The sequence below is a fragment of the Stegodyphus dumicola genome, chromosome 2, assembly GCF_044657685.1.
Source record: "Stegodyphus dumicola isolate Sdum_Otavi_A_Nest chromosome 2, ASM4465768v1".
In the NCBI taxonomy this organism is placed as follows: Eukaryota; Metazoa; Arthropoda; class Arachnida; order Araneae; family Eresidae; genus Stegodyphus; species Stegodyphus dumicola.
The window spans coordinates 185,941,112-185,968,536 of record NC_140769.1 but is presented as its reverse complement, the minus strand read 5'-3'; the positions used below and the strand labels follow the sequence as shown (position 1 = coordinate 185,968,536).

The 27,425-nt window shown below is 32.8% G+C and overlaps 2 protein-coding genes across 3 annotated transcripts in view; one reads left to right on the top strand and one right to left on the bottom strand.

The window, feature by feature from the left end:
- The window catches only part of LOC118182421 (uncharacterized), a 71,268-nt gene extending 70,987 nt beyond the window's left edge, over positions 1-281 (bottom strand). The window contains exon 1 of one of the 2 annotated variants that reach the window (XM_085811520.1): positions 264-281. The gene's annotated coding sequence lies outside the window, so the exon portion shown is untranslated. The other variant, XM_085811519.1, reaches the window with a different exon arrangement.
- Positions 282-519: 238 nt separating this feature from the next.
- Positions 520-27,425, top strand: part of pch2 (pachytene checkpoint 2 protein) — a 66,237-nt gene continuing 39,331 nt past the window's right edge. The window contains exons 1-3 of the mRNA XM_035368665.2: positions 520-643; positions 1,183-1,339; positions 4,698-4,868. Of these exons, the coding sequence (XP_035224556.2) occupies positions 543-643; positions 1,183-1,339; positions 4,698-4,868 (429 nt within the window). The 5' untranslated portion in view covers positions 520-542. The remainder of the gene's footprint in view (positions 644-1,182; positions 1,340-4,697; positions 4,869-27,425) is intronic.

Genomic DNA, 27,425 nt, shown 5'->3' with positions numbered 1-27,425 from the left:
AAAATCATTCTACAATGCAATACAGTAAACTTCCATCTTATGTAATCTACCTGGAGGTTAAATTTATATTTACCACTATAAAATCAATGTAATCCTAGAAGCTCACGAAACGTCTCATTTATCAATGAAATTATAATAACGTTATAATTCTTGACGTTCAAAACCATATTAATTAATAAATTATAACTTTGCGATAAATTAAGTTCAAGCAATTACAAAACATTACAATTATTCACTATACACACAAAAATTGAAACACTGACATGATAAATTCAGCAAACCAAACCAAACAACCCACTTACTTCCACTTCTCGGTTGAAATATGGAACTAGCACAGTATTTCCTGTATAATATGTTGAAATATACAGTAAGATTTTGGTAATCAATAAAACTAAAATATATTTAAAAATTTCTGAAAATAATAGAATAAAAAAAACATAAAATTAAAATCGTTTATATGCAAATAAATGTTGCACGCACTAATCAGGTTATTGAAATTCATTTGGCAACAGTTATCCCATATTTTCTCTTCCCATAACAACATGATCGCTCGTGGCAACAATCAGAAACTGAAGTCAACAATGGCGGAAGATTCGAATTTGCAGAAAAATGTTCATCTGGAAATTTTGCAAAATGGAAATAGGTATAGTCTTTTAAATAATGTACAATGACGATTAGTTGTTATTTCTGGCTTCTGCAGCTTTAATCATGCTGCAAATTACGAAGCATATAATATGTATTCGTATAGGAACTTTGCAGTAATACATTTGAATTTTCCTTTTCATCTAGTTTATTAAAATCATTAGAAATGTGTGAAATCTGTCTTTAGATTAAAATAATTTGTGAACACATTATAAGTTTTGTGATCTATACAATTTCAGTAAATTTCTTGGATGTGCGATTCAATTGTTATTCGAAACCTACAAACTGTAGTACCCATTAATATGTATGGTATTAGTTTACTTTAGCAACTAATTAGCTGTACTGCCCAATTCTTTATGACTAAGTCTACTGAATATCATACAAAATCTTCAAAAACATAGATTTTCCGACCTTATAATTTCATTATTTTAAATATTTTGAGATCTATTGCAAACTTTTTCAATAGTATATGTTTTTTGATAAGTTTTGAATTAATTATTTTAGCGATATTTAATTTTTTTTTTTTTTTTTCTTTTCCAGTTTGTTGTCCGAAAAAGAAATTAAAAATTTTGTTGCTAAATGGTTGCTCTCGCAATCAAACTTAATACATGAAAATGTTATTTCAATTTTTGATGATCAAAATTTAGCAGAGCATGTGAATAGTATTTCAGTCTATGAAGATTTTGAAATTCCCACAGTAAGTTTTTTAAAAAAAATTTTTTTACATTTTTATTGCTGTTTTATTGTATTTGAGATATCTTTAAGGTTAGTGTTTAAAATATAATCTGAAAATGTTTTCTGCAACAAATGAAAACAAACTACAGTAGATTAATTTCTACTATTTAGTGCCCTAAACTTCATCTCTTAATACGCTGTGCATTATTTTATTTGGCAGTGTTTTCATATCACATATATTTTGTCATAATTTTTTTTTTTTCCCTCCCTAGATTATAAGATCATAAAATTAGCTAAGCATTTTAATGTTAAAAAATTTTATTATATTCTGAAGCTCCATAAAAAGCAATGAAAACTGTACTTTTCTATTATGCACCTGCCACACATTTGGGTTAGGTTTTTAGTTGTAAACAATTTCTACTTCTAAGAGTAGAGTATAGAAACACACAAACACGATAGCCCACGTGGCCCTACCATTGGATTTCGGCATGTGTTTGCTTCTATTTCTCAAATGCCAAACTGTGTGGCCAGTGCACAATGGAAAATTAAAATTCTGAATGATATTTAATTTATAATTCATAAGCTTCATATCTGACATAAAAATTTTCAACAAATGGTATGCTACTAGCAAAAATTTGTCTCTAATTTCTTTTTTTAACTGAAGTTTTTAGATGAGAAAAAACATTTATTTTTCTTCAAGTCATTGATATAACTTAAGTTTTGAAGTACCCTGTTTTTTTAGTAGAAAAGGGTTGAACTTATTAAAAAGAAAATTCTATTGAAAGTTGCAAAATAGTCAATAAGCAACTTAAAGTTTCACAGTAAAGTTAAAAGATAGACAACTATGGCTAGCACCTGAGTAATTAACGAACAATTTTAAAACAATCAAGAAAGACAATTTACAAATTTTTGTAGAGATCTATAATAAACTTTTATTAAGTAAAATGTGCTTTCAATTTTTGTAGGAAGAACTTCTTAACATAATGCATAAAAATATGTAGTGCAGTTCCAGAGTTTTCCTTGATGTAGGATTCAATTGTTATTTGATACATGCAAATTGTAGTTTTTAACATTAACATGCATGTATTGTTTTTTTTTTTTTTTTTTTTTTTTTTTTTTTTAAATCTTCTAATTAACTCTACTGTCCAGGCCTTTATGGCTAAGTCTACTGAAAATCATAAGAAATCATCAAAAAGGTACAGTTTATCTCATGAGCAGAGACTGTAGGTAGTGAACATATATTATTTGCACAATAACTGAATGGCAAGAGATTAGTCGATTGACTGAAATTAATTTCTAGCTTGGAAGGAAATAATTATTTCAAAATAAAATTTTTATAAATGCATCTTTAAAACTTACCAAACTAGAAAAATTCCATAAAAGAACATAACACTTTCTGATTATCTACACCCCCACTGAAAAGCTACAAAAAAGTGTACTCAGGGCCTAACACCGTGTTGCCAAAAGTAATTATGTGGTTAGAAAGAAATTAATTTTATGCCAGAAGGCATTTGTATGACAGGTATGCTTGTTATACCCTTCCAGACAACTTTTCACAGTAAAAATATGCCTCTTGGCAAAAATTGGCGATTTTTGGTGCTACGTGGACACCGAGTTTGTGCAATTCTTTAAACTTGTTATTTCTTTCTAAACTTGGCTTTGGTGATTTTTGGCTAAAAAATCACCACTACACAAAGCCAAAATAACAAGTCAAAAAATTGCACAAACTCGGTATCCATGTACATATTGGCCTATTTTTGCTTAACATCAGAGAAGTGCACAAACTCAGCATTACGCACTCCCTTGACTTTGTCCATGTACACATCAATTTATTTTCACTTAAAAAGTCAAAGGAGCACCCAATTCTACACTAAAGCCAAACAAAAAATATGTATCTCAGTAAACTACATTTTAAATTAAACAATAAAGTAACCTTAAAAAGGAAATTCATCTTGTAGCATCTAAGCACTACATAAAGGAAATATCCACTTACCTTAATTAGAAATTTCCATGTCTTCAGTTTGTGGCACACAAAATTCTTTAACAGCATCTAAAAACTTTCCTCAAACCATGTCCCCTTTCTAATGGAATGCTTTATATGATGAGCATTTGAACCTTTCTTGCAACAAACCCATTCTGAACGGTCTTTATGTTCGATCATACACATTTCCTTGGTACAAACAGGACACCTATAATTCCATTGAATTACAACCAATAAAGTTTCTTTTCATCTGTCCTCAACCACTTCAAAAAAAGAAAAGAAAACATCTTCCGCCCTCTTGTTATACCACCAACACCCATTTTACGATGCACAGCACATAATACGCAATGTACTTCGTAACTGACATCCAACAAATATTTTCCTGTCAATCAAATTCACCGCAATGGCGCAACCGATTATGTCGTAATAGGGTATCCATAACATTCAACTGCTCAAGTTACCTTAAATGAAACAATTTGCCGATAATCCAATTGGCACCCTTAAATATAGGCTAACCCTTTTACTTTTGCAGAAACTTGTGCCAATTAGACTGCAAATTATGAACCATCCTGTGGAAATTTCAGTATTTTAGTATAGGAATGGACCATATACTACATTTTCTGTTGTTTTTTGCAAAATGTCGTAATTAGCTTTCTGCGTGTGTAAGCCATAATGTGACTTGCTTCAAAGCATTATGTACCTCTTTTTTTTTTTTTTTTTTTTTCTTCTAATTCTTTTGTTTTATGTAGATTTGCTATATATATAGAGAGAGAGAGAGAGAAATGTATAAAAAATTGAAAAATATGGATCTCTTGTATGAATATTGAAAAAAAAATTGGGAAGACTGGAGGAATTTATGAAATAGATGTTAAGGTGCCCAAACAAACAAACTCTATTTTTTTCAAACTCAGAATTTACAGCTTTTCTAAAAGGTGCAGATAATTAGAACACATCAAATAAATTCTTGAAGTCATGGATGGAGATTTTGTTTCCAGGAAAACTTCATAAGCACCAACTTCATATCCAGAAAAATTTGTACATGCTTTTTGAGAAATCAGATTTCTAGAGAGAATAATATTTTACTAGAACTCCTCCTTATAACTTTATCATTAGCTGTTCAGTTTTAGGTGCATCAGAATATTAATTCATATAAAAATGGTAATAAGTTATAAATTAGCTCTTAATTTTAAACTATTCATATCATTCAAAGTGTAGCAAAAATAATTAATTAAAAAAGAATAAAATATTCTATAACATTGCATGCAAATGCATTCTTTTCTTTTCTTTTTTTTTTTTTTTTTTTCCCTTAAGTTATTCAATTTTATTTTTCCTTAAGTTAATCCTTCATAAATATGTAATAATTTTACTGTGTTATGGCTTATATTTATTCCTTTCATAGAATGGGACATATCCTAAAATATTTTATCATATTTATCGTTTTAACTCGAGTGCTCCTGAAATTGAAGAACTAGATGATGATCAGCGAATAAGTACAAACTGGATATTGCCAACACAAGAATTCCATGGTCTATGGGATTCACTTATTTATGATTCTGGAGTAAAGGATGAAGTTAGTATTTAAAATTTAGATGTAATGATTTTTTGCTTCTTGCATATTTAAATATGTATATTTATATTTTATATTATGTTTGCTTTTTGTTGCTATATAATTTCAAAGATGTCATTTTAATATGTGAAATCTTGTTTCTCATAAATTTTATATCCATGATAATTAGTTACTATGATTGAATGCAATCTCATTTTTGTCTTTACATGAGAAACTAATCACTTTATGCATTTTTTTTCAATTAACATGAAATTTTTTATTATCTGCAGTGACAAATTTGTCTTAAATCCCTATATTGTTATTAATAAGTGAGAAATACAGCTCTTGCAATGAATAAACATTGCACAGCCATTGACATCTGTTATATATAATGTTTATTTCAATAAAGTGCTAAAACAGTACACATTTTGAACAGCAATTTAGCTTTATGGCTCGATGTGTTTTATTAGTAAGATTTGTTATGTGTCACATCATGTTTTTTAAAGAATGGTAGAATTATGTTTTTCAGAAATATTCAGTTGAAACATGAGTTAATGCATTAATAAGTATGGGTCTTTTTTTATTATTATTATTATTGTAAAAATTACTCTTACTTAAATTATGTGATCTAGTTTTAAACCCGAAGTTACATCAGGATTAAGAAGCTAACACCAAAAGGTATTGCACTGTTCCCCCCCCCTCACAATGAGCATTTTGTAGAATATCTGTTTGATGCTGATCCTATACCAAAATTCTGATAGTGATCTTCAACTGTAGCAAATTGTAGCATTGAACTCATATTGAAACATTTGGTACTTTTCCGTTTCGCCGGCGCAAATCTCGCCAAGCAGACTTTATTGGCGACAACATACAGTATACACATAAAAAATATTTAAAAAAACTTTAGTTCTAAGAATTCTTTTTTTGAAGGCATAAACATTTAAATATCACTTAAAACTTTATAAAAAGCCAATAAATAAAGACAATAAATTTGTAAAAAGACATTAATTTAAGAATTTACTATGCTTTCATGGTTCAACATCCTAATTCGCCGGTTCATATCACGTGACCCCAAGCGATCTCATCTCACATAAACTACTCTACAAAAATCTAATGCTCTCAGTAATTATCTACATTAATTTCAAGTTAAATCTTAATTTGGAATAAAAGTTTAAATGCAAGAATCATTTCAATTCGTATGAATAACTTACTCAGAAATTATGTAAAACCGCAGTGCTTTACTTCGCTAGTGCATTCTCATTAGAATTGATGAATTTAACCCTTAATTTTGCCTTTCCTATATTTTCGGGTGAGCGGTGCGATTGCATCCTAATTGACTTAATTACCGCAAATGGTCTCAGGGTATAAAATTTAACTATCTTTTGTAAAAATTCTATGTAATTGTATGCCAGTATTGAAAGAAACAATCAATCTGATAAGAAATGGCTATGGCCTGTTTTGAAAATGAAGCGTAAAATGTTACCAGTGAAGATATTTCGCTTGGCATCCAGTTGTACCATTACTGCCGACTTTATGGTTTACGCCGGCAAAACGGAAAAGTACCAGACATTTTTATTCAATTTGTTTTTTAAATAAAAATTTCATTTTAATCAGATATTTAGATATTTTAAAAAATTCAAGCAGTTAATTTCTATTAAATTTTCATCCTCTAATACTAATTATAATTCTTTCTTTAAATTTACATCTTGCTGATAGATTGGGCTGGAAAGTTTCAGTGAAAATGGCTGAAACCACTGGTTACTACTAATTAAAATTAGTATAATAGAAACTATTATGGACTATAAAAATGGCAATAACTGGCTGCCATATTCTTGGGCCTGGGATCAAATCCCAGAGAAGACTTGAATGTTTGTAAGTATATAGCGTCAGTGCAGCGTGAAGGCAGTATTGTTGAGCTTAACTCTTTCGCATCAAGAGGTTTTCCTTCTCCCATGACAAGTAGAGTGCTACAGCACTAACAATAACCTACTTAAATAAAGCTATAGCTTCTTTGTTGGACACTTTCACTACTGTATGCAGTTTCCCTTTGAGAGAGGATTGCAACTAAAAATTGACAATAAATAAAGGAAAAAAAAAGGTGTTAACCCTCTGAGCGGCTGGGGCTTTTCGATCTGTAATGAAGACCTGTATTTAAAGAGCTTTTATTAGCTAAACATATATATTTACCTATTTTAGTCTCTATTTTCATAAACTTGCATTCATCAAGATGACATTTATATTATTAATGGAATCAAGAAGGCAAAATATCTTAAATCATAAGCTAATATGGTTGAAATAATAGAACTACTTTTAGTCGCTTCAAAAGAATGATTGGCATGCCATTTAACAACTCCTAAAAGCAATGAACAATGCACTGTGATGGGGAAAGCACTAGGTAGAAAATGATTCAGCCGTTCGGACAACCTACTGCTGTCTGAATATTCAGGCATTTGGGGTGACTTCGATGCAAAAGAGTAAACTCCTCTTGAGAGATTTGGTGATAAAGGAAGAGATGTTAAAGATGCCTGGACCCATCCTTTACTGTGTTCATCAAAATTCGGATCGAATTTCTTCTCAAACATGTAAAATCAGATGCTGCCCTTGTGTAATGTATAAAGGAATAAAACTAGGTGCAGTGTTCTGAAGGCTTCAGTACCATGTTCTAGAGTGTTATTGAAAATTAGGAGAATTTTAAAGCTCAGGTTTTGCTGTGCTAAGTAATGTTTGACTATTTTAATATTCATCGAAGGGACTATCACTATGCGGCCAATGCTCAGCCACATACCATATACAGTACAAAGTCCGTAATCCGGACTCATCAGGACTTCAGCAATTCTGGATTAGGGGTTTTCCCGTATTATAGATCATCAATTTAAATCTGGTAAGATGGCATGCAGAAATTATACAATTAAAAATATGAAACCGTAATTTATGAAATAAAGAGCAATTATGATTTAAGGGTATTAAAATTTACAAAAAAAAAAAAGCTTAATATTTATTTGTTTACTATATTAAACATTTATTTCAATGCAAGTTGTTTAAGTTGCTTCATTTTTTGTGCTAATACTTTCTCTTTAATTCTCTCTTCTATAAACAGACATAATTTCTTGTTCAGTTACAAAGTTCCACTGTTCAAATCCTGTAATTGCTGTGTCGAGAATACCGACTAACTTGTCAATCGAAATTTTTTCGTTTTCAATAATGTTCTCTGTTACTTTCTTCACTATCGGAAGCATGCATGGGTAAACGCTTTACTGGCTTTATCAAACGCGCATGCGTAAGTTTGTGGCTTTGAGTTCTGGATAATGGATGTCCAGATTACGGACTTTGTGCTGTATAATTGTAATTCTCACACTGGACAAATCAAATGCAGACAATTAAGATCATGCATGTATGCAAAATCATATTATACAAGTTCACATCTGGCAAAGTTTGCTGTGTTTAATAAGCTGACATGTCTTACCCATAACCTTTTCATTAACTTCAGCATAATACAATACAATACAACATAATACAGCTTGATTATTGAGCCCACTGAGGATTTTTACATTGGTGCATTATTCCGATGGTCATATTTCTGGTAACCCAGCAAATTCTAGAATATTCCATTTTAACAACCCTGCTCCAGTCCCCATATGTTGAATTCAAATTTTCTTCTATCGACAAAACCTGGTTACCTTACTTTTTTTATTAGCACTAAAGTTCGATAAATTTTGAAATTCACTTTTTTTTGTAAGAATAACTCTTCAAATTCTTGCCACCAAATGTTTTCATGATACATTATTTTTAAAAAAGAGTGATGAAGAATCCGTATGCGTGATCCTTGCATTGTAGAAAATAGTGGCATCTATAAACACTGAGTTTTTAATATATGTAGTCCTCCAACAGAATATGGCCATCTTAAAGCCTGAATTTTGAATTCTGAATTTCCTTTGATTTATTTTGTATTTTGTACTAATTTAGTGAATTTTTGTTTAACAAACTCAGTGATTTTAAAACGAGAAGTGACAACCAGGAGTGTTTGTGCTATCAGGTTCTGTGTTCCTCCTTACTTGCTTTGAAAACATTAACTGTCCTCACTCGGAACAGGGAGCTTACTAAAGCTATGTTCAATAAATTGTGAAGTAGACAATACACACAGGAAGGGTATACGAAATCCTTTATTTTTCTATCTTTACAGAGATTTCCGGACTTCGGAATACAGAGACCAACCACTTGTGGTCTGAACGTAAGAATATAAAAATATTAACTAAAACTCTAACTAAACTAACTTTGGATTAATATACAAGTGTCTATTTTAAGATTGGCCAATAATTAACAAAAAGCCGTATGTAGTACAGAGAGCTGCTAAAACTACGATATGTTTAAAATTATCATGAGGATTAAACCTCTGGCCTTGAAGGCAACCAGCAACCGAGTAAAACTACTAAGGCAAGCGGCCTGCTTCTAATAACTCCTTCCTCTCTCTTGCTTGGCAAAAAGCCACAACTTAAGTACTTGGTGTTAGCAAGACAAATTTGCATAAATAAGTAAAAGATTTTAATTCTGGCCAGAAGTAGAAAATAAGATGTGATAGTAAAGATTTAAAATAAAATAAACGTTAGTAAAACTTAGGATCCTTACATACTTCCCGCCAGAGTTAATTAGTTTGAAACTGAGGTCTAAAACGACCTTGTTGAAAACTTTTAGCTCTAGAATCTAACGCGAGACCAATCTTTTACAAACATTTCTCACTAGAAACTAGAAATTAAAAAAAAAATCGTTTTTACATTATCAACTCCATGGACAAGATTTTTCATCTGTACTGCATCTAAACAGGAGTTCTTAGTTGAAATCTGGTTCCTTCCAGAGATCTGGAAGGAAAACTAGTTTAATGAAATGTTACACAATTAAATGGCAAGTAACATGAATACTTATATTTCTGTTTTAACATTCTTATTTCATTCATGACGTTGTTTAATTATCTCCCCGTGCTCTCTGACATGTGTTGTAAAGGAAAACACCAAACACGAACGTGTCTATGTACAAGTGTTCAACACTACTGCCTGCAATCAAAACACTAACGTGTTAAAATTCAACATAACAAGACCTCAGAACACACCTTATATTCAACTCTAAACCCTGAGGTACTATTCTGAAAAGTGGCTAACTCTGAAGTGTAGCGTCAGAGAGCCTAACTACATTCATTCAACCTTTAACACATATTCACAATAATTTGCTCTTTTTACAGTCACACGAATAAGTTAAATTTTTTTTTGCATTACTTTCATTTTTAACATATCACAGTATTTCTTAACTTTTAAAATAACAGTTCACATTGTATATAAGGACATATTAACATGCCGTTAATTTTACACATTTTAAAACATACATTAGTAGTACATTGTTAACTTCTATTCTTTTCCAAGCAAGTGCCAATTCTTCTACATTGAAATACTACATTTCAAAAGTCTTTCAGACTAAAACTTCTTTCTTGCCAGAATCTTTTAAATAAAATTTTATACAATATTTTTTTACAATTTTTTAAGGTACCTTTCTCAAAGATTATCAATGCTTTTACAATATTCAAGTATTTACACATTTCTATTATACATTAATTTTAGTTTTACTCGCGAGTAATTAAAAAACATAATACAAAAATAGGTAACAACTCATTTCTCGCCTTTTTGGCGATAAAGGTAGACCTCACATGAGGTAAAACGTCTTGAATTCTGCCACTTGCAGTAAGAATGAAAAATTAACTTAAGGTTTCAAAGTAACATAAAGTTTTACTTATCTTTGTGATATTCCGACATCCTTTTTTCTGCCCACTCCTGGAAGGTAGCGAAGACTATGGTTTGGTTTATCTTCCTTCTTGTGCGGGTTCACCCTTTGGTTCCTTTCTCTATGAGCTTTCTTTTTCTTCCAGTGCGGTCACCCTTGAAGACCTTCTTTTTAGCCTCTACCTGTGGTCTCGGCCGTTTGATGGCAGCTGGTCTTGGCGGAACCGGGACACTTCTCTCTCGTAGTTGCCTGGATCTCGTTGCTATCTGTTCAAATTTTTCTTGTTTCTTTGTATCCACAGCTGGTGTTCCTTCATCAATTCATCGACATTTGCTGCGTAGCCTCCTATCCGATGGGTAGATCTTCCGTTTTGGAGCCGGGTTATAGTTGCCGTCATTTCTCCTGGCTCTCTTTGCATCCATTGTACTTCTCCCTTCTTCATTCTGTGGGTGCTCGTGCTCTCTCTTTTCTGGTCAGTGGAACGGCTTCTTTTTCTTGTTACCTTCAATTTTCCAATGGGGAAACTTTCTTTTCAACTGCTCCTGTCTAGTAATGGCTTGCCCTTGTGATTGTTGTTGTTCCACCTCTGGAGCTTGTGCCTGCCGTGCCGGATCCTGCAAAAGATCTTTAAATATTGGCATTTTATTACGATTATAGAATGGTTTTATCTGGTCAATGTTTGCGGTGCAGGTTTCACCATTCCTGGCTTTTAACACCACTACAGCCTGAGTTATTTTTCTTATGACATATGGTCCTTCAAATCGTGGATAAAATTTGGCAGTTTTAACTTCTGGTGCTGAAGAAAGTGAATGCTTAATTTTTAACACTTCATCTCCTACTTTATAAGTTACTCCCCGTCATTTCATATCATAATAAAGCTTCTGTTTTCTCTGTGCTACTTCAGTGTTCTTTTTTGCTTCTTTAATTAATTTTTCTATATCGCCCATTTTAAATTCTGGGGCTCTTTGTTGAACATAAAATAATTTATCTAGCGGCGTTATGATCTTTCTGCCTAAAAATAACTCAGCAGGAGTTTTGCCCGTCGTATCATGTTTTGCGGTCCTAAGGGCGAAAGCTAATTCATTGACATAGTTATCCCAACTTTTATGAAAATTTTTAACATAACTACGGATAATTTTCACTATATTTCTATTGACCCGTTCCGCTATATTTGATTGTGGCCGATACGGGACCATTTTTAAATGACGCATGCCCAGTTTTTGGCACATGTCTTCAAATACATTACTTACAAATTGAGGACCATTATCCGATATAACTTTTAGGGGCGGCCCTTATTTTAAAATATATTTATTTAAAATAGAAAGTAACTAATTTCGCGGAGGCTCGTTTTAAGGGAACAATTTCGGTCCACTTACTAAAATGATCAACCATAACAAGGAGATAGCGACTTTTATTTAACTGACTTGGGAAAGGGCCCAATAAATCGATGCCAATTATTTCATTTGGAAAATCGGATTTAATGCTATTTAGAAACCCGGCCGGGCAGAAATTAATATAATTAACTGCTTGACATGTTGTGCAGGACTGGACATATACCCTTGTTAACTTTTGCAGTTCAGGAAAATAAACTGCTTCGCGTACGCGTTGGATGGTTTTTCGAATACCAGCATGAGAAGCTAATGGGCAGTCGTGTAACTCCTGCAGTATATTTAATCTAAGACTAGCTGGGATAACAGGTCAAAATTCGTTGTTGGAATTTGTAGTTTTTGTATAAAATAATAGACCACCTATTAGTTCGTAATGGGCTGCCCTATTTCTTATCGCCACAATATCTTGGTGGCTAAAATTTTCAGGATCCTTTAAATACTCATAAATGTTTTCAAATTCAGGATCCTTATCCAGTTCGGTTATTACAGTTTCTCGGGAATGTATCGTACATGCTGTGAGCATTGCCACCTTTACAGTATTACCTTCTTCATCTATTTTTATTCTGGATAGGGCATCTGCTACGATATTTTCCTTTCCGGGGGTGTGCTTGATTACCAGATTATACTCTTGTAACTTGAGTGCCCATCTTATTAACCTTGGGGATAAGTTTTTCCCTGAATACAATCTAGTTACCGCCGCATGATCAGAATACACTGTTATTGGCGCCCTTCCAAAATAGACTCGGAACTTTTGCACTGCTAACAGAACTGCAAGTGCCTCTCTCTCAGTCGCGGAATAATTTCTTTGTGTTTGATTTAAAGTTCTACTAAAAAATGCCACGTGCTGCTGATTTTGCGAAAGTACCGCTCCTACCGCATAATCCGAAGCATCCGCTGAAATTTCTAAATGCTCATCGTTTTCAGAAAATTTCAAAACAGGGGCTTGCGTTAATGCCTGCTTTAATATTTCGAAAGCACTATTGGCTTCGGCCGTCCACGAGAATCTTGCCTTTTTCCTTTTTAATTTTAACAATGGTTCAGGAATAGCTGCAAAATCTTTTATAAAGGATCTATAATATGAACAAAGTCCTAGAAAAGAAGAGAGCTTCTTCGCCGTATTTGGCGGCGGATACTTTTGCACAGCGATTATTTTTGATTCGTCTGTCTCGATTCCTTTCTGAGATATTTTGTAACCTAAGTATTTTAATTCAGGGGCTGCAAATTTGCACTTTTCGACATTAACTTTTAGGCAGGCCTCATTTAATAATGAAAACACCTGTCTTAAATCCTGTACATGTTGGTCCAGATTATCACTAGTAATAATGATATCGTCTAAATAGATAAATGTGGTCTTTCCAAGAACAGGCCTTAGCACAATGTCCATACATCGCTGAAATGTTGCCGGTGCCCCTGAAAGGCCAAACGGCATACGCAGGAATGCATAAGTGCCAGACTTGGTTATAAAAACAGTCTTAAGGCACATCTTTCGGTTTAACCCCTATTTGAAAATAACCAGTCGTTAAGTCTAAAGTAGTCATATATTTGGTAGAAGTTATGTTCCTTAGAATTTCTTCAGTAATAGGTAACGGATATACCAGATATGTAGTCATGGAGTTTAATTTACGATAGTCAATTGCAAAACGCCACCTTTTCGGATGTGTTACCGGATAGTCATTATTTTTCTTACATAACACAACCGGGCTAGCATAACTACTTGAGATGGGCGTTATGATCTTTTTACGTAACATATCTCAAATGTGCCACTCTATAATTTTTTCTCTATTTTGATCATATCGATATGGTTTGTGGAGAACTGGCAGTGAATCTCCGGTGTCGATACTATGGTTAGTAACTTGAGTAAATCCGGGAATATCACTAAATAACGAAGCAAATTCACTTACCACTTGTCGAATTTTTTGTTGCTCTTCCTTAGGCAGGTGGTCGAGGTTTAACGTCGGTGGTTCTGTTTTTTCTTCTCGAACTGGTTTCATAGTCAGCTTAAGGGACGCTTCGTTAAAATCCAGCATTGCTTCCGCCTCTGAAAGAAAATCTATCCCTAAAATGACATGTGCTTGTAAATTCTTTAAGATAAAAAACATAATATTTATTTGCTCGTCCTTGATACGAATGTATAACGGTAATTTACCTATGCACTTGCATCTCTCTCCCTGCGCAGCTAACACTGTCGTATTTTCCGAATTATATATGCGGTATTTACAGAAATACTTCCTAAAAAAATCTTCTGCCACGCAGGAACACTGCGCGCCTGTATCCAGGAGTGCGGTGGCTGGTATGTTATTCACCAAAACTTCAATCTTTGGAAGAGTCAGATTTTTCACCATAACTGTATTTAACTTGAAGGAAGAGGGGTTTTCTTGGCGTCCGGATTTCCGCACCCTCCTGTCAGCAGAAATCCGTTCTAGTTTAAATTTTGTTTCTTCCTTTCCATGCCTTCCTTCTTTTTCCGCTGGTCTTCAGACTTTTTTTCTGGCTTACTATTGAACTGTCGATGTTCACCGGTTGTTTTTGAATACTCGGGTTTCCTTGCCCACTGATTCGCTTTGCTTCCGTAGCCATGTTCTTGGCGCACCAAATTGGCTTCGTTGCTCATACTGACATCTTCTTTCAGTGTCCGTTGTTCTTCTACTTTCAAACTGGATTGCTAGCTCAAATAACTTTTCCAGTGTAGTCGGATTCCTTAATTCAATAAAGTCTTGTACTTGGGGAAGTAACCTCGGCAAAATCACTTGTTACGTTCTCAGGATCCGGACGGTTTCCATACAAGAGTTTAAAGACATGAATTTTTCTTAAAATAAGGGTGTAAAGATTTTCGATTCGTTGCTGGTATATGCTGAAGAGTTCCGTTTCTAATCTTGCACGATCTCTTACGACAGGGAAGGCTTTTACTAAGGCAGTATTAAAATTTTCTTAAGTATAGGTGGGACTTCCCGCTTGACCCAAGAGGCTTCTGCCTATACATTTGAACCAATTAAGCGCTTGGCCCCTCAAAGCGCTGGTAGCTAAGGTGACTTTCTGGAACTCATGTACTGGATACAGCATGAAGTGGTCATCCAATTTTTCCAAAAAACTGGTTACCGGTGAGTTTCCATTAAATGTTGCTTCTGGTTTCATCAATGCGCGCATGGCCTGGACGATGTAACCAAATCCTTCCAGGGCGGCAGCTGGCATTTCTGGATTCTGAGCCGCTTCTGCAGGCAGCACAGGTTCTTCTTGAAACTCGGCCATGGTTATTCTTCTTCGTCGGGCGCCACTATCAGGTTCTGTGTTCCTCCTTAGTTGCTTTGGAAACATTAACTGTCCTGACTCGGAACAGGGAGCTTACTAAAGCTATGTTCAATAAATTGTGTAGTAGACAATACACACAGGAAGGTATACGAAACCCTTTATTTTTCCATCTTTACAGAGATTTCCGGACTTCGGAATACAGAGACCAACCACTTGTGGTCTGAACGTAAGAATATAAAAATATTAACTAAAACTCTAACTAAACTAACTTTGGATTAATATACAAGTGTCTACTTTAAGATTGGCCAATAATTAACAAAAAGCCGTATGTAGTACAGAGAGCTGCTAAAACTACGATACATTTAAAATTATCACGAGGATTAAACCTCTGGCCTTGAAGGCAACCAGCAACCGAGTAAAACTACTAAGGCAAGCGGCCTGCTTCTAGTAACTCCTTCCTCTCTCTTGCTTGGCAAAAAGCCACAACTTAAGTACTTGGCGTTAGCAAGACAAATTTGTATAAATAAGTTAAAAGCTTTTAATTCTGGCCGGAAGTAGAAAATAAGAAGTGATAGTAAAGATTTAAAATAAAATAAACGTTAGTAAAACTTAGGATCCTTACAGTGCTCCGGGGATTTTGAACTTCGAGACCCGGAAATTCCGGGGATCGTCGTTCAAAAGGAAGTAGGATTAATAATGAATTATTTATTTTGATCTGGGTAATTTTGTTTGCTTTGAAAGCAGAAAACGCAAGGTCAGTGTGTGTGGTGAAAACTTTTCCTTTCTTTCTCCAAAGGCAGTGATAATGCGTGAAAAGGGGGAAAAAAACTTCTTTTTTGTTCTTTCCTTATTGCGAGTTATGACTCATTCCCCCGGTTCTCCGACATTCTCTTCTGGATTCTTTTCGGCAAGTAGGCGCTGCAGAAAAAAAAGGGAGAGACTTTGTTCGACCAGATGTGCGATCACGTGACTCTGAGTTCAAAGGTCTTATCTCTCCTGGCGTGGCACCAATAAGTAGAGAAGGGGGATTTTTCGCCGTATTAGCTATTTGTCATTGATTGCTTCTCAACTTTTTTTTCTACGCTGTGTAAAATTTTCGTTTCATTTATTAATGCACGTGTAAATTTTTCGTTTCGTTTATTGAAATATTTTTTTATTTATGTACGCAAGAGAATTTCACTATGAAATTTCTCGATATAAATAGTGATATTATACAATTAGAAGAAGGTGTCTGGAATGCATTTAGGTGGAATTGGATTGAACGGAGAGATGGTAATGGGGATACCATCGGCACATGGTGCAAGAAAATAAATGTTGCTGGACAAGCATATTGTGTTTTTTGTAACTCACTGCTGAAGTATGGTGGGGAAGGATTTAAGGCTTTCACAAATCATTCTAAAACTGTGACGCACATAAAATATTCAAAGTGCATTAGACATTCAATGACTTTAAGTAATTATGCTAATTCAAAAAATACTAATGACTTACTGGAGACTGATGCTCGACCATTGGATATAGTGAAAAGAAAAGCACGCAAAGAGGTATTAATAACTTCGTTTATCGCTGAGAATTCTCTTTCTTTCTATGTAGCTCCCAATTTAATTGAATCTGCAAACAGTTGAGCCGCGATCAGACGGCACTAAACTCGTTGGAAATGTCCAGGACTACTGCATGTTATAAGATGAAATATGGGCTCACAAAAACTATTAAGGAAAATATCATTAAAACTTTAAAGGAGACTCCATTTTCTCTAAATTTGGATGAAAGTACTAGCAATGCTCAAGAAAGTATACTGGCAATATTGGTGCAGTTTTATGACAACAATCAAAATGAAGTTGTAGTTCATCATTTTGCATCTCTAAAGATGGAATCTTGCAATTCAGAAGCTGTTTTTAAAGCAGTTGTTAATACTACCTGTAACAACATGCGTGGAAAAAAAAAAGGGTGTTGAAACCAGACTACGATCAAACAAAGCACCCCACTTATTAGATATTGATGGTGACACATGTCACACAGCCAATAACTGTGCAAAAAAATTTGCTTCATGTTTTGATAGATACTTAGAAGATTTGTTTGATGATATCTATTTTGATATAAAAAGCTGCAGTAAAAGAGAAATTTTTTTCAAAATCTGTGAATCCCTTGCCATTAAAAAACTTAAGCCCTTGAAGAGACCAGACCATAGGTGGGTGTACATTTTATGTGTTTTAGAAAGAATCAAAGATCTGTGGGATGCTCTTATTGCATTTTATTTTCACTACTTGGATAAAACTGATAAAGGGAATTATTTTTCTTATGTTGAAACTGTATACAATAAAAGAAATATTTCTGCAGCTCAGAAAAAAATTGTTGAAGGGGTGTATTCTTGCTTGCATTCCCAACAACTCACAAAGGATGCTTTAGCTCGGAAAAAAAGAATACTAAATGGGTTATTTGTTATGCCAAACAAAACTTTATTGCATATGGCATTATATTCAGCAGTATTACCAGAGTTCAACTCTGGCTCCATATTAAATTATTTGAAACAAAAAAAACCAATGCTTCATTTAATACATTCCAGTATTTATAAATTGATGGCAAAATTTTTCTCTTTTTTTATGAAGCCAGAAAATATAGAGTGCATATCTTATAATGATTTATTAAAGGTTGATGTCACAAATCCAGAATTGCATCTACCTAGCAAAGTAATATTTACTGGTGCAGAAGCTTCCACTCTCCTGAAGAAATTATCAAAAAATCATCCAATAGCAAAAGAATTCCAAATTTCTCTGATGAAAGCTTATACTAATATAGCACAGCATATGAAACAGAAATTACCCCTTAAAAAGTCATATCTAATTAGTTTTACAGCATTAGATCCAGAGCTAAGAGGTAAAACCAGTACAATATTAGCTTTTGAAAAATTATCATCTTTTATGTCCCATATTTTTAGTGATAATGAAAAGTCAAAAGTAGAAGCTGAAATAAGATTATACCAGAGTGATATTGATATCACCAAAAAAATGCTCTACACATCTGATGAAACTGGAAATCAAGTCAAGTGTACAATTGATAAATATTGATCTAAAGTTTTTAATTTAAAAATGATTTCACAAATGATTATAAGTATCCTACATTGGCTAAATTGGTCAAAGCCTGCCTTAGCTGCTTCCATAACCCATTAGTGGAAAGTGCATTCAACTTAATGGATACACTTGTCACTGACTATAGAACCTCTCTTAAGATTGATTCCCTAGATGCAGTGCAGACTATTAAATATGATTTAATGGCTTCTAAAGAAACCTCATGTGAAAAATATGGCTCAAAAATCCATTGACTGATCCAATTCACAAAGATCTCTTACTGAATATGAACAGAAGTTGGAAAACATATCAAGAGGACTTAAAAACATGTATTTCAGATGAGTCACCTATAAAAGTCTCTGAAAAACCTTCTACATTAGCAGAAAAGCAAACTGCTTCTACCTCTGCATGTGCAGTTCTCGAGCAAATTTCTTCAACTGTAAATGAGGAAAATAAAAGTCAACCTTCCTGCAATTATGAAGTTCACCACAAAAGAAAGACAAGCCCACAAACATCAGAAAATAAAAAAAAGCAGCAGAAATTAGATAATTTTTTTTAAAGAATTAATTCAGGTAATTTAAAATATTTACATAAAATGTAGTAGTTTATATGTTTGAAAATTTATGGTTATTAATTTTGCAAAAAAAGTAATTCATTGAACTTTTATAATTAGGTCATTCAATACTTCATAATTGTAATTTTTCATTTCTCTCTCCCCCCCCCCTTTCTCGAAACTCCAAAATGTCGGTAGTAAGTCCGTAAAAGTTTCAGGGGATTTTTTGGGGTCCCACAAACAGCCCTGGACAACACTATTGAAAAGCATAAGATATTTAATTTTAAAATTTAATCTTTCTATTACCGAGTAGAAAACAAGTGACTGAAAAACAATAAAGGCAGTTCTTAAAATTATTTTTTTTGCCTTTTAATCTGATTGATTTAAATAAAAATGCTTTTATATCATGAGATGTCTAATTAAAAGTATTAGATATTTTATGAAATGACACTCTCTGAACTTTAATATCATTATATACTTTTTTAATTATAACTATTTTAGGCAGCTGGGTATTTTGTTTGTTTATGTTAGAGTGACTAGTTTTCAAAACAATAATATAGCGAATATAAAAAAGTATATGGCAACTCTTCACACACCTTAGCAGAAGTTTTAAAGTTGTGCTATTCTCAAATATTTTATGATTTTGTTCTTGAATTTTATGTGGAATAAGTTTGAAGAAAGTGATGCTTAATAATAAAGCTAAAAAGACAAAGAATAAATAAATAAAAATTAAAAAATTAAATTTAAAAAAAAATTAAAAGTTGTGTTGGCAGGCGTGAGTCGTAGAGCAGATTAGTAACTTGCGATGTTCAGTAAGAGCATATAAAAATCTTAACAAAACCTCTAGTGTGATGTTAAATTTTGAATCTTTTCATGTTTTTCTTTATTTCTCTTTTAAAAATTTTTTTCATAATTTTGAATTTTATAGTATTTTATGATGTCTTCTAAATGTATTAGAGAAATTTTATACAATGTCAGAGAGGAATTTTTGGTCATAGCCAAATCAGGAAAGGTGCCCATATGTTGAAACGGTATTTCTCTGGCAGAATTTTCCACCATTTTAATTACATGAATTTGTTGCAAAGGAAATAAAATTAATTCATTCACATTTTTATGAAAAATTATTAAGTTTTATATTTTTATGGCACTGATAATAGTAAACATTAATCTCTTAAACTTATCCAAACAGCAACCTAATTTTGGATTAGATTTAGAATAGCTAAAATATAATAAAAATCAATTTTTAGTAACTGAAATAAGGTTGTTGTTTTGCATAATGTAAATTTTACATTGGCATGCCTCTCTTTTAATGTTGTTATTGTTGTTTAGTTGTATCTTTTGTTAGATAAGTGTGTTTAAGAACATGATAAGCTGTAAAATTTTAAAGTAATTATTTTTGCTTTTTGTGCTACTGACTTCTGTTATTTCTCCGTATACGTCTTGCATTTCTCTTCAGAAATATCCCACAGACTTGTTATTTATGATAGTAAATAATTTGCCTATTATGTTTAACATTAGAATTTGTAGGAAATATTATTTGCATTTATTGGATACAGGTACTGAAAAGCAGATTACAGTTTCAAGTGCATTTTTAACCAAAATTAACAAGTCAATTTTTTGGCAATTTTTTTTTAAGTTTCCAAGGTATAAAATACTTGACATTTGATGTATTAAATAATACCTTACAGAACATATTTAGTACATTAAAAACTGATCTGCTACTTACTGTTACAAACTCTGCAATATCCATATTAACCATACTCATAAAAAAGATTGCCATTAATTGAAATGTAGTTTCCGGACTTAATTATAAGCAATATTGAAGAATAATCAGTATACTATGATGATTCTCTGAAAATGCAAAATTTGATGTTGTTTGATGAAAGTGATTTTCATTTACACAGTCACCATATTATGAACTTTTTGAAACCAAAACAATAGTTTGCAAAACGTGATCATTTAGACTTTCCTAAAGTGAGTACACAATGTAACAAATTTGGGAAAAGGTTCCTGAAAAACATTTTGTGAGATTGGCCTTCTCAGTCTATTAATTGAAAGTACTGTTTGGAATAGAATGTTATGGTAATTTGTTTCAAATTTGAAAGAATATAAATTAAAATTAATATTAGATTATTCAAATATGGTGGAACACGAGAGGACTATCCACCAAAGTTCGCATGCTCTTCCACTCCTACTACCAGGCCTCCCGAATTAACTGGATTAGAATTTGGTCTGGTTGCACAAAGATTTTACTGTTTAATTTTTGAATTTTTTGTGCACATGTACTAACGTTGATATATTTTGTATAGTTTCATATTCTTTTACCTCATTGGTTAGTGTTAACTAAATCTGCTAGAATATTTTTTCCTGCTTAAGGAGTTTACTATATACTTCTAAGTCTGACAAACAAGAAAAGCTTAATTTATCATCTATTTGCATTTAATTATATTTCTGGTTTATTGTTTTTAATAATTTTTTAACTTTTGTACTAGGTCTAACTAACTCGATCGCTTGGTGTATTTACTGAAGTGTTCACATTTTCTGTGAACCAGCAGATTGTAAATTTTAATACAGCTGATCTATTTTGTAATTTTTCCCACTGAAAGTAAATGTTTTATTGTTTCTGTAATTAACAGAGTTATGTAAATATAAAAATGTTTACATGTAACATATAATAATTTTATGTTACTTTATTATTATACACAAAATTTTATATCTGTTATTTACATAATAATTTTATATTAAATAAATATAATTATTAGGTTTTAACATTATTTATAAAGCGATAAAATTTGTTTTTCTTCTTTCATGTACTTAAAAAAATGTTTTATTATGGATTAATTTACCAGTAATGGGTGTTATATTTTATGCAAAAATGAAGTAATCGATTTACTTTCTCCGTTAATGTGATGATTTTATATCAGCTTTTAACTAAATTTCCTGCCACTGCAAATATCATCCGTGCAAACAGTTTGAGCTGTCATGTTTAATCATATTTTTTCAAACAATTTTTGGCATTTGGAAGAATGAGACTTGCTTTAGAACAGTATGTTGTGAAATGTATAAAAAACTATTGTTATCATTAAGTACAAGGTGTCTGCAATGCAATTATTATGCTACCAGATTAGAACCATCATTTACTTCTAGTTCTCTTGCAAAAAAGTCAGCTACAGAATGTCACCAAATCATGTATATAGTTTTAGGTACTAATGTTATATCATATGACACTTTGAAGGTTTGGTACCGAAAGTTCAAAAACAAGGACTACAACATTCAAGAAGCAGAGTGCTCCAAGTGGCCTACTGATGTTTATGAGGCAGATAAGGATAGACATCTTCAGGCCTGCACTAATCTACTTGAATATCAATGCAAGGACAAATTCTGAACCCGATTGTCGCTTGTAATGAAAAGTGGATTTACTTCAACAACACAGGCCGAAAAGGGGTTGGTCTGCACCTGGTGAGTCCATTGGCAGCATCACAAAACACAATTTGACTAATAAAAAGATAATGTTTTGTATCTGATGGGATTGCCGCAGCATTATCCACAAAGAGTATCTGGGAAAAGGTAAAACTCTTGACAGTAAGGTGTACAGCGAGATGCTAGTTTATATTGACAAGGAAAAACATCGAACTGAGTTCCGGTATGAAAAGGTAATGTTCCATCAAGATAATGCAAGACCACATGCGTCTGCATTCACTGGCTGGTCTCTATACGGACTCGAATGGGATCTTTTGACACATCTACCATATAGCCTCAACATCGCTACTTCAAACTTCATTTCTTCACACACTTGTACTATCTTCCATTTTGCACAGAATGCCCATTTTTCCGGCAAAAATGTTCATTACAGCCATATACGAGGGGTATTCAGAAAGTAAGGAACATTTTGGAATTAAAAAGAAAGTAAGTACAAGAAAAAAAAAATATTATATGCATCAGAAAGAGCAACTAAAATTCTTCTTTTCTACATAGTCACCAAACAAATTGAGGCACTTATCATAGCGGTGGACAAGCTTTGAAATTCTTTCATCATATAATTCTGCCGTCTGCGATCTCAGCCACTCAGTGGCATGCATCCGCGGCTCCGTGTCGCCGTCAAAGCGCTGTGTTGCTAGCCAGTTCTTCATTCTTGGAAACAAGTGAAAATTACTAGGTGCAAGATCGGGACTATAGGGCAGATGAGGAAAAACCTCCCATTTGAATGAATTAAGGAGTTCTTGAGTGCGGTTTGCCGTGTGAGGTTTGGGCCTTGTCATGCAAAAACAAAATTTTGGACATCAACGTTCCTTGGCACTTGTTTTGAACTGCTCTCTTAAGGTTGCGCAAAGTTTGACAGTACCTCTCAGAGTTTATTGTGGCCCCATATTCGAGAAAATCAATCAGAAGCACACCTTGCCTATCCCAAAACACAGTCGCCATAATCTTCTTTGGTGAAAAGGTTTGCAAACATTTTCTTGGTCTTTTGGGGGAACTTGTGTTCCCCCACTGGATGGACTGTAATTTTGTCTCTCAATTCACGTGTCTCACCCATGTCTCGTCACCAGTTATGATTCAATCCAGTTATGAATCACCATGTCTGTCATAGGCCTCCAGAAATGTCAAAGCTGCCCCCATTCGCTAACCTTTATGGTGGTCTGTAAGCAATTTCAGCACCCATCTTGCACAAAATTTGCTATATATAGTCTAGCTTTTGTGTGACAATTTCAAACAACAAAGTCCGTGAAACTTGTGGAAAACTAGGCGAAATCTCCGTTGTTGTGAAACGGCGGTTTTCACGAATCTTTTCATCAACTTTAGCAACCAGTTCGTCAGTCACAATGCTAAGGTGTCCACACTTCTCTTCATTGTGAACATTAGTTCGGCCATTTTAAAACTGAATGCACCATTTCCGGATTGAACTTTCATTCATGATGTTGTTTCCGTACACTTCACACACTTGCCGATAAATTTCCATAAGTTTTAGGCTTTTTGCCAACAAAAACCATATCACAGACCGCACCTCACAACTGGCGGGATTTTCAATTGCAGCGCATATTTTAAATTTTATATAAAAAAAAAATGGGCAGCAGGGAAATGTTCCCGTTCCCGCTGGACGCCAACTTAGATGCCAAACACACAGGCACCAAAATATATGTGATCGGCGCATGCCTAGTGACGTCAGACGGAAACGTTCCTTACTTTCTGAATAGCCTACATATATGTATATATATATATATATATATATATATATATATACAGAAACACACTGCTTAACATCACTTAGTTTGGCAAATGCTGCCCCACTCTCCAAATACAAATATAGTTGGTAAGTTGAAATGAAACTTGCTATTTACTTGCCTTTTTAGTATTGTTTATGTATTTTTTTATATATAGTATCTGGTTTCTTTTTGATTTATTTGCGTAATTCGTGTCGGGAAAGTTTTCTGTTGGCAAGAGTTTGTAAATTACTTTGGTTTTCTAGGTATTTGGCTTTCCGCTTTTAACTGACATTTTTTAAATTTCAATTCTGGTCATTTGCTTGCTAATTTCTTTTTGTTAATTCACTGCATTTGGTTTTACATTTGGTTTTGGGTTTTGCTTTTACCCTTGCCTGCATGGATGACAAAACACGAATTGAATAGCTGAGGAGTTAGGTTTAGAGGTAACTTCCGCATGACAAGTCTGTCTCCTGCCTGCTCAACAATTATTCACTTATGAATTTTTTAGGATTAAAAAATTTTTTGGAATTGTATATTTATTCATGGATTTTGATACTTTCACTTGATTTGCATATGCTTTCAGAATTTAAATGATATTGTAGATTAGTTTGCAGCGATAGTTAATCATTTATTTGTTTGCAATTACATTTTGTTATTTAAAATTTAATTAACTTTAAATTTGCTTTTTACAAATTGTTGAATATATATTGTTAGTTGAATATATATGAAAAATCAGTTCTAAATTTCTCACTTTATGTCTTTACTGATGTATATATATTTCACAACTATTTTCTTTCCTTTCCTGCTTCATTTAACTTTTTTTTAATTTGCAATTTTTATTGGCATCCTTTATTCACAGTTACTTTCTGTCTGCTATTCAGCCTTCTGTTTGTTATAACTTATTTAAAAAATAACAAAATAAATACCTGAAAAATAAAGACATTGGAAACTTTGCCAATTATTATGTTAGTTGTGAGATCTATTGAGGTCTATTACTGGATACAAATCATGTTATCTGCTTTGACTACTCTGATTGGCTTAGTAGCTCACAGGAACTTCGATACAAAATCTCCCTGTTTAGATGAGATGCTGTCAGGAATCGTGTCTTCAAGAAAGACTTGTTCAGAGATATGTCTTCTATGTAGACGGGGCCTTAGGAGAAAGCCACTGAGTTTTATGCTAAATCTTTTCTAATTAATTGAATTTACATCAAGCATGAAATGAATGCTTCAAAATTTTAAAAAAAAAAAAAAAAAATATTTCTAAAAAAATACTTTTGCAATTTTTATCTATAGATGTTTTTTAAACTGCTGTATGTAGAATTCTAATGTGACAGTGAAGAGGGAACCTGGGCACCTAGGTTTACTTAACATTTGTGTCAGGATCAAATTTTAAAATTTTTTTTTTATAAAGAAGCGTGATTAATTAAGAACTGGGCACTGTATGCGAGAAGCATAATTCTCGAATGAAATTTAAGGCTGAAAAATCAAAGTCAGTATCTGGTATTCAAAAGTCAATTCGATGTGGGCCTTGCTTCTCTTATTATAACAGTAACTTGAGGATGGATGAAATGCTGTTCTTAATGTATGAGCTGGTCAAAGAACAAAAACTGTGCTATTCAGTAGGAATATTTTTTGGCTACAAATGCATTAGCATATTAAAGACAGTTTATTAATGAAGCTCTTTTAGAATATATAGAGATGTCATATGAGAAAAAAGGTGGTATTGCGAAGAAAATAGATAAGAGTAAATTTGGGAAGACTAAGTATAGTAAGGGGTGAATAGTTGAAGGGCAATTTATTTTGGGGGAAGGTTAAAAGAGAATCAGGCAAGCTATTTTGGTTCATGATAGGAATGAGAACACATTGTTGGATATTATTAAATCTCTGACTGATGTGGGGTTTCACTAAAAAGGCCCTAATTTCTGAAAATATCCATGGGAAAGAAATATTTTCTTGATTTTAATGCCTAAATGCTCCTAGTAAATTATACTTTGATTTATGCACTTTTATTATATTGCCTTAATTTCTTGACATATTTCAAAATGCACAAATATATACGTATTTACAGATATCACAAAAAATATTGTAGGCCATTTATATACGGCCTTGCGAGCCAAAAAATTAAGTAGTGGATTAGCCTGCGGACTGCAGTTTATTCAGATAGTTGAAAAAGGCTATGACTTCCTAAGTAGGGAAGGTTTTGAAAATTTGAAGGATAATCATAGCTTGAATTTTGTTGATCAAGTTACAGAATGCCATACGAATATAACAGAAAGCTAGTGGAGGCATGCAAAAAGCTCTTTTTGAATGCACAGTTGACAACCAGATTTTAAATTCTATATGGTTATAAATTGGGCAGAATTCAAAAATTCCTCGTAAATTTATCAGCAGTTTTGGAATTTTTCTTAACTTTCAGTATTCTTTTTTCTCATTTTTAATTTAAACATATATTCTGTTCCTGTACTTTCAGTTTTACTGCTTAAAATGCTTATCTTTTGAAAAAAGATGCTTTTCCATGACTTGATGACTTTTTTTTTAATCAGCAATTGGGTCCTTTATGCAAGCTGTTGCAACTTCTTTTTGTATGTAAAAGCTCTAAATTCAATCTGATAACCTCTAAAAGTGGCATAATAGTATTAAAAAAATTGTATTCAAACTTCTCTTTTTGATGTAATTGTTCATTAAATACAAAATTATTTCTGCAATTTGTAAAACAAAATTTGGTCGGTAAGTTAGTCATTGTTCAGTGACTTTAATAATTCAGCTTATCTGACTGGGTATACTTAGAAGAAGCAGATGAGAATACTGATTTTTATTTGATTTTATATATTATTTTTCTTTCTTTAGTCAGTAAAATTTGCAGACTTACTTGCCTAAAAGAAGCCATGTATTCTGTTTTTATTGATGATAATTATTTTAAGCACATGATTTTGCAGAAATAGAATAATGTAAATTAACTGAATTGAAATGTTTATTTATTTATTTATTTTTTAGCATTATTAGAATTACAAGTACTTTCTGATTATCAGTATCCAGTATCCTCACCAGAAAGTTGTGGGCTCATAGGTGCACTAAGAATTCCATTTAAGAGCAATCAATCCATAAAATTAAAAAAGCAAAATACATTGGTAATAAAACACTATCCTATTTTATTACATTGGTAATAAAACACTATCCTATTTTAGACTGTTGTTTTCTTTATTCACACAATAATGCATGTTGGCTTTTAAAAAAAATCAGAGAATTTCCAAACTAGCCAAAACAGACATACTACTCCAATACCTGGATTACCATATAACTATTTTGGTGACAAACATTTTACCATGTTTTGGTTGGGGTGCAAATAATTAGGTGCAATAAGTACTG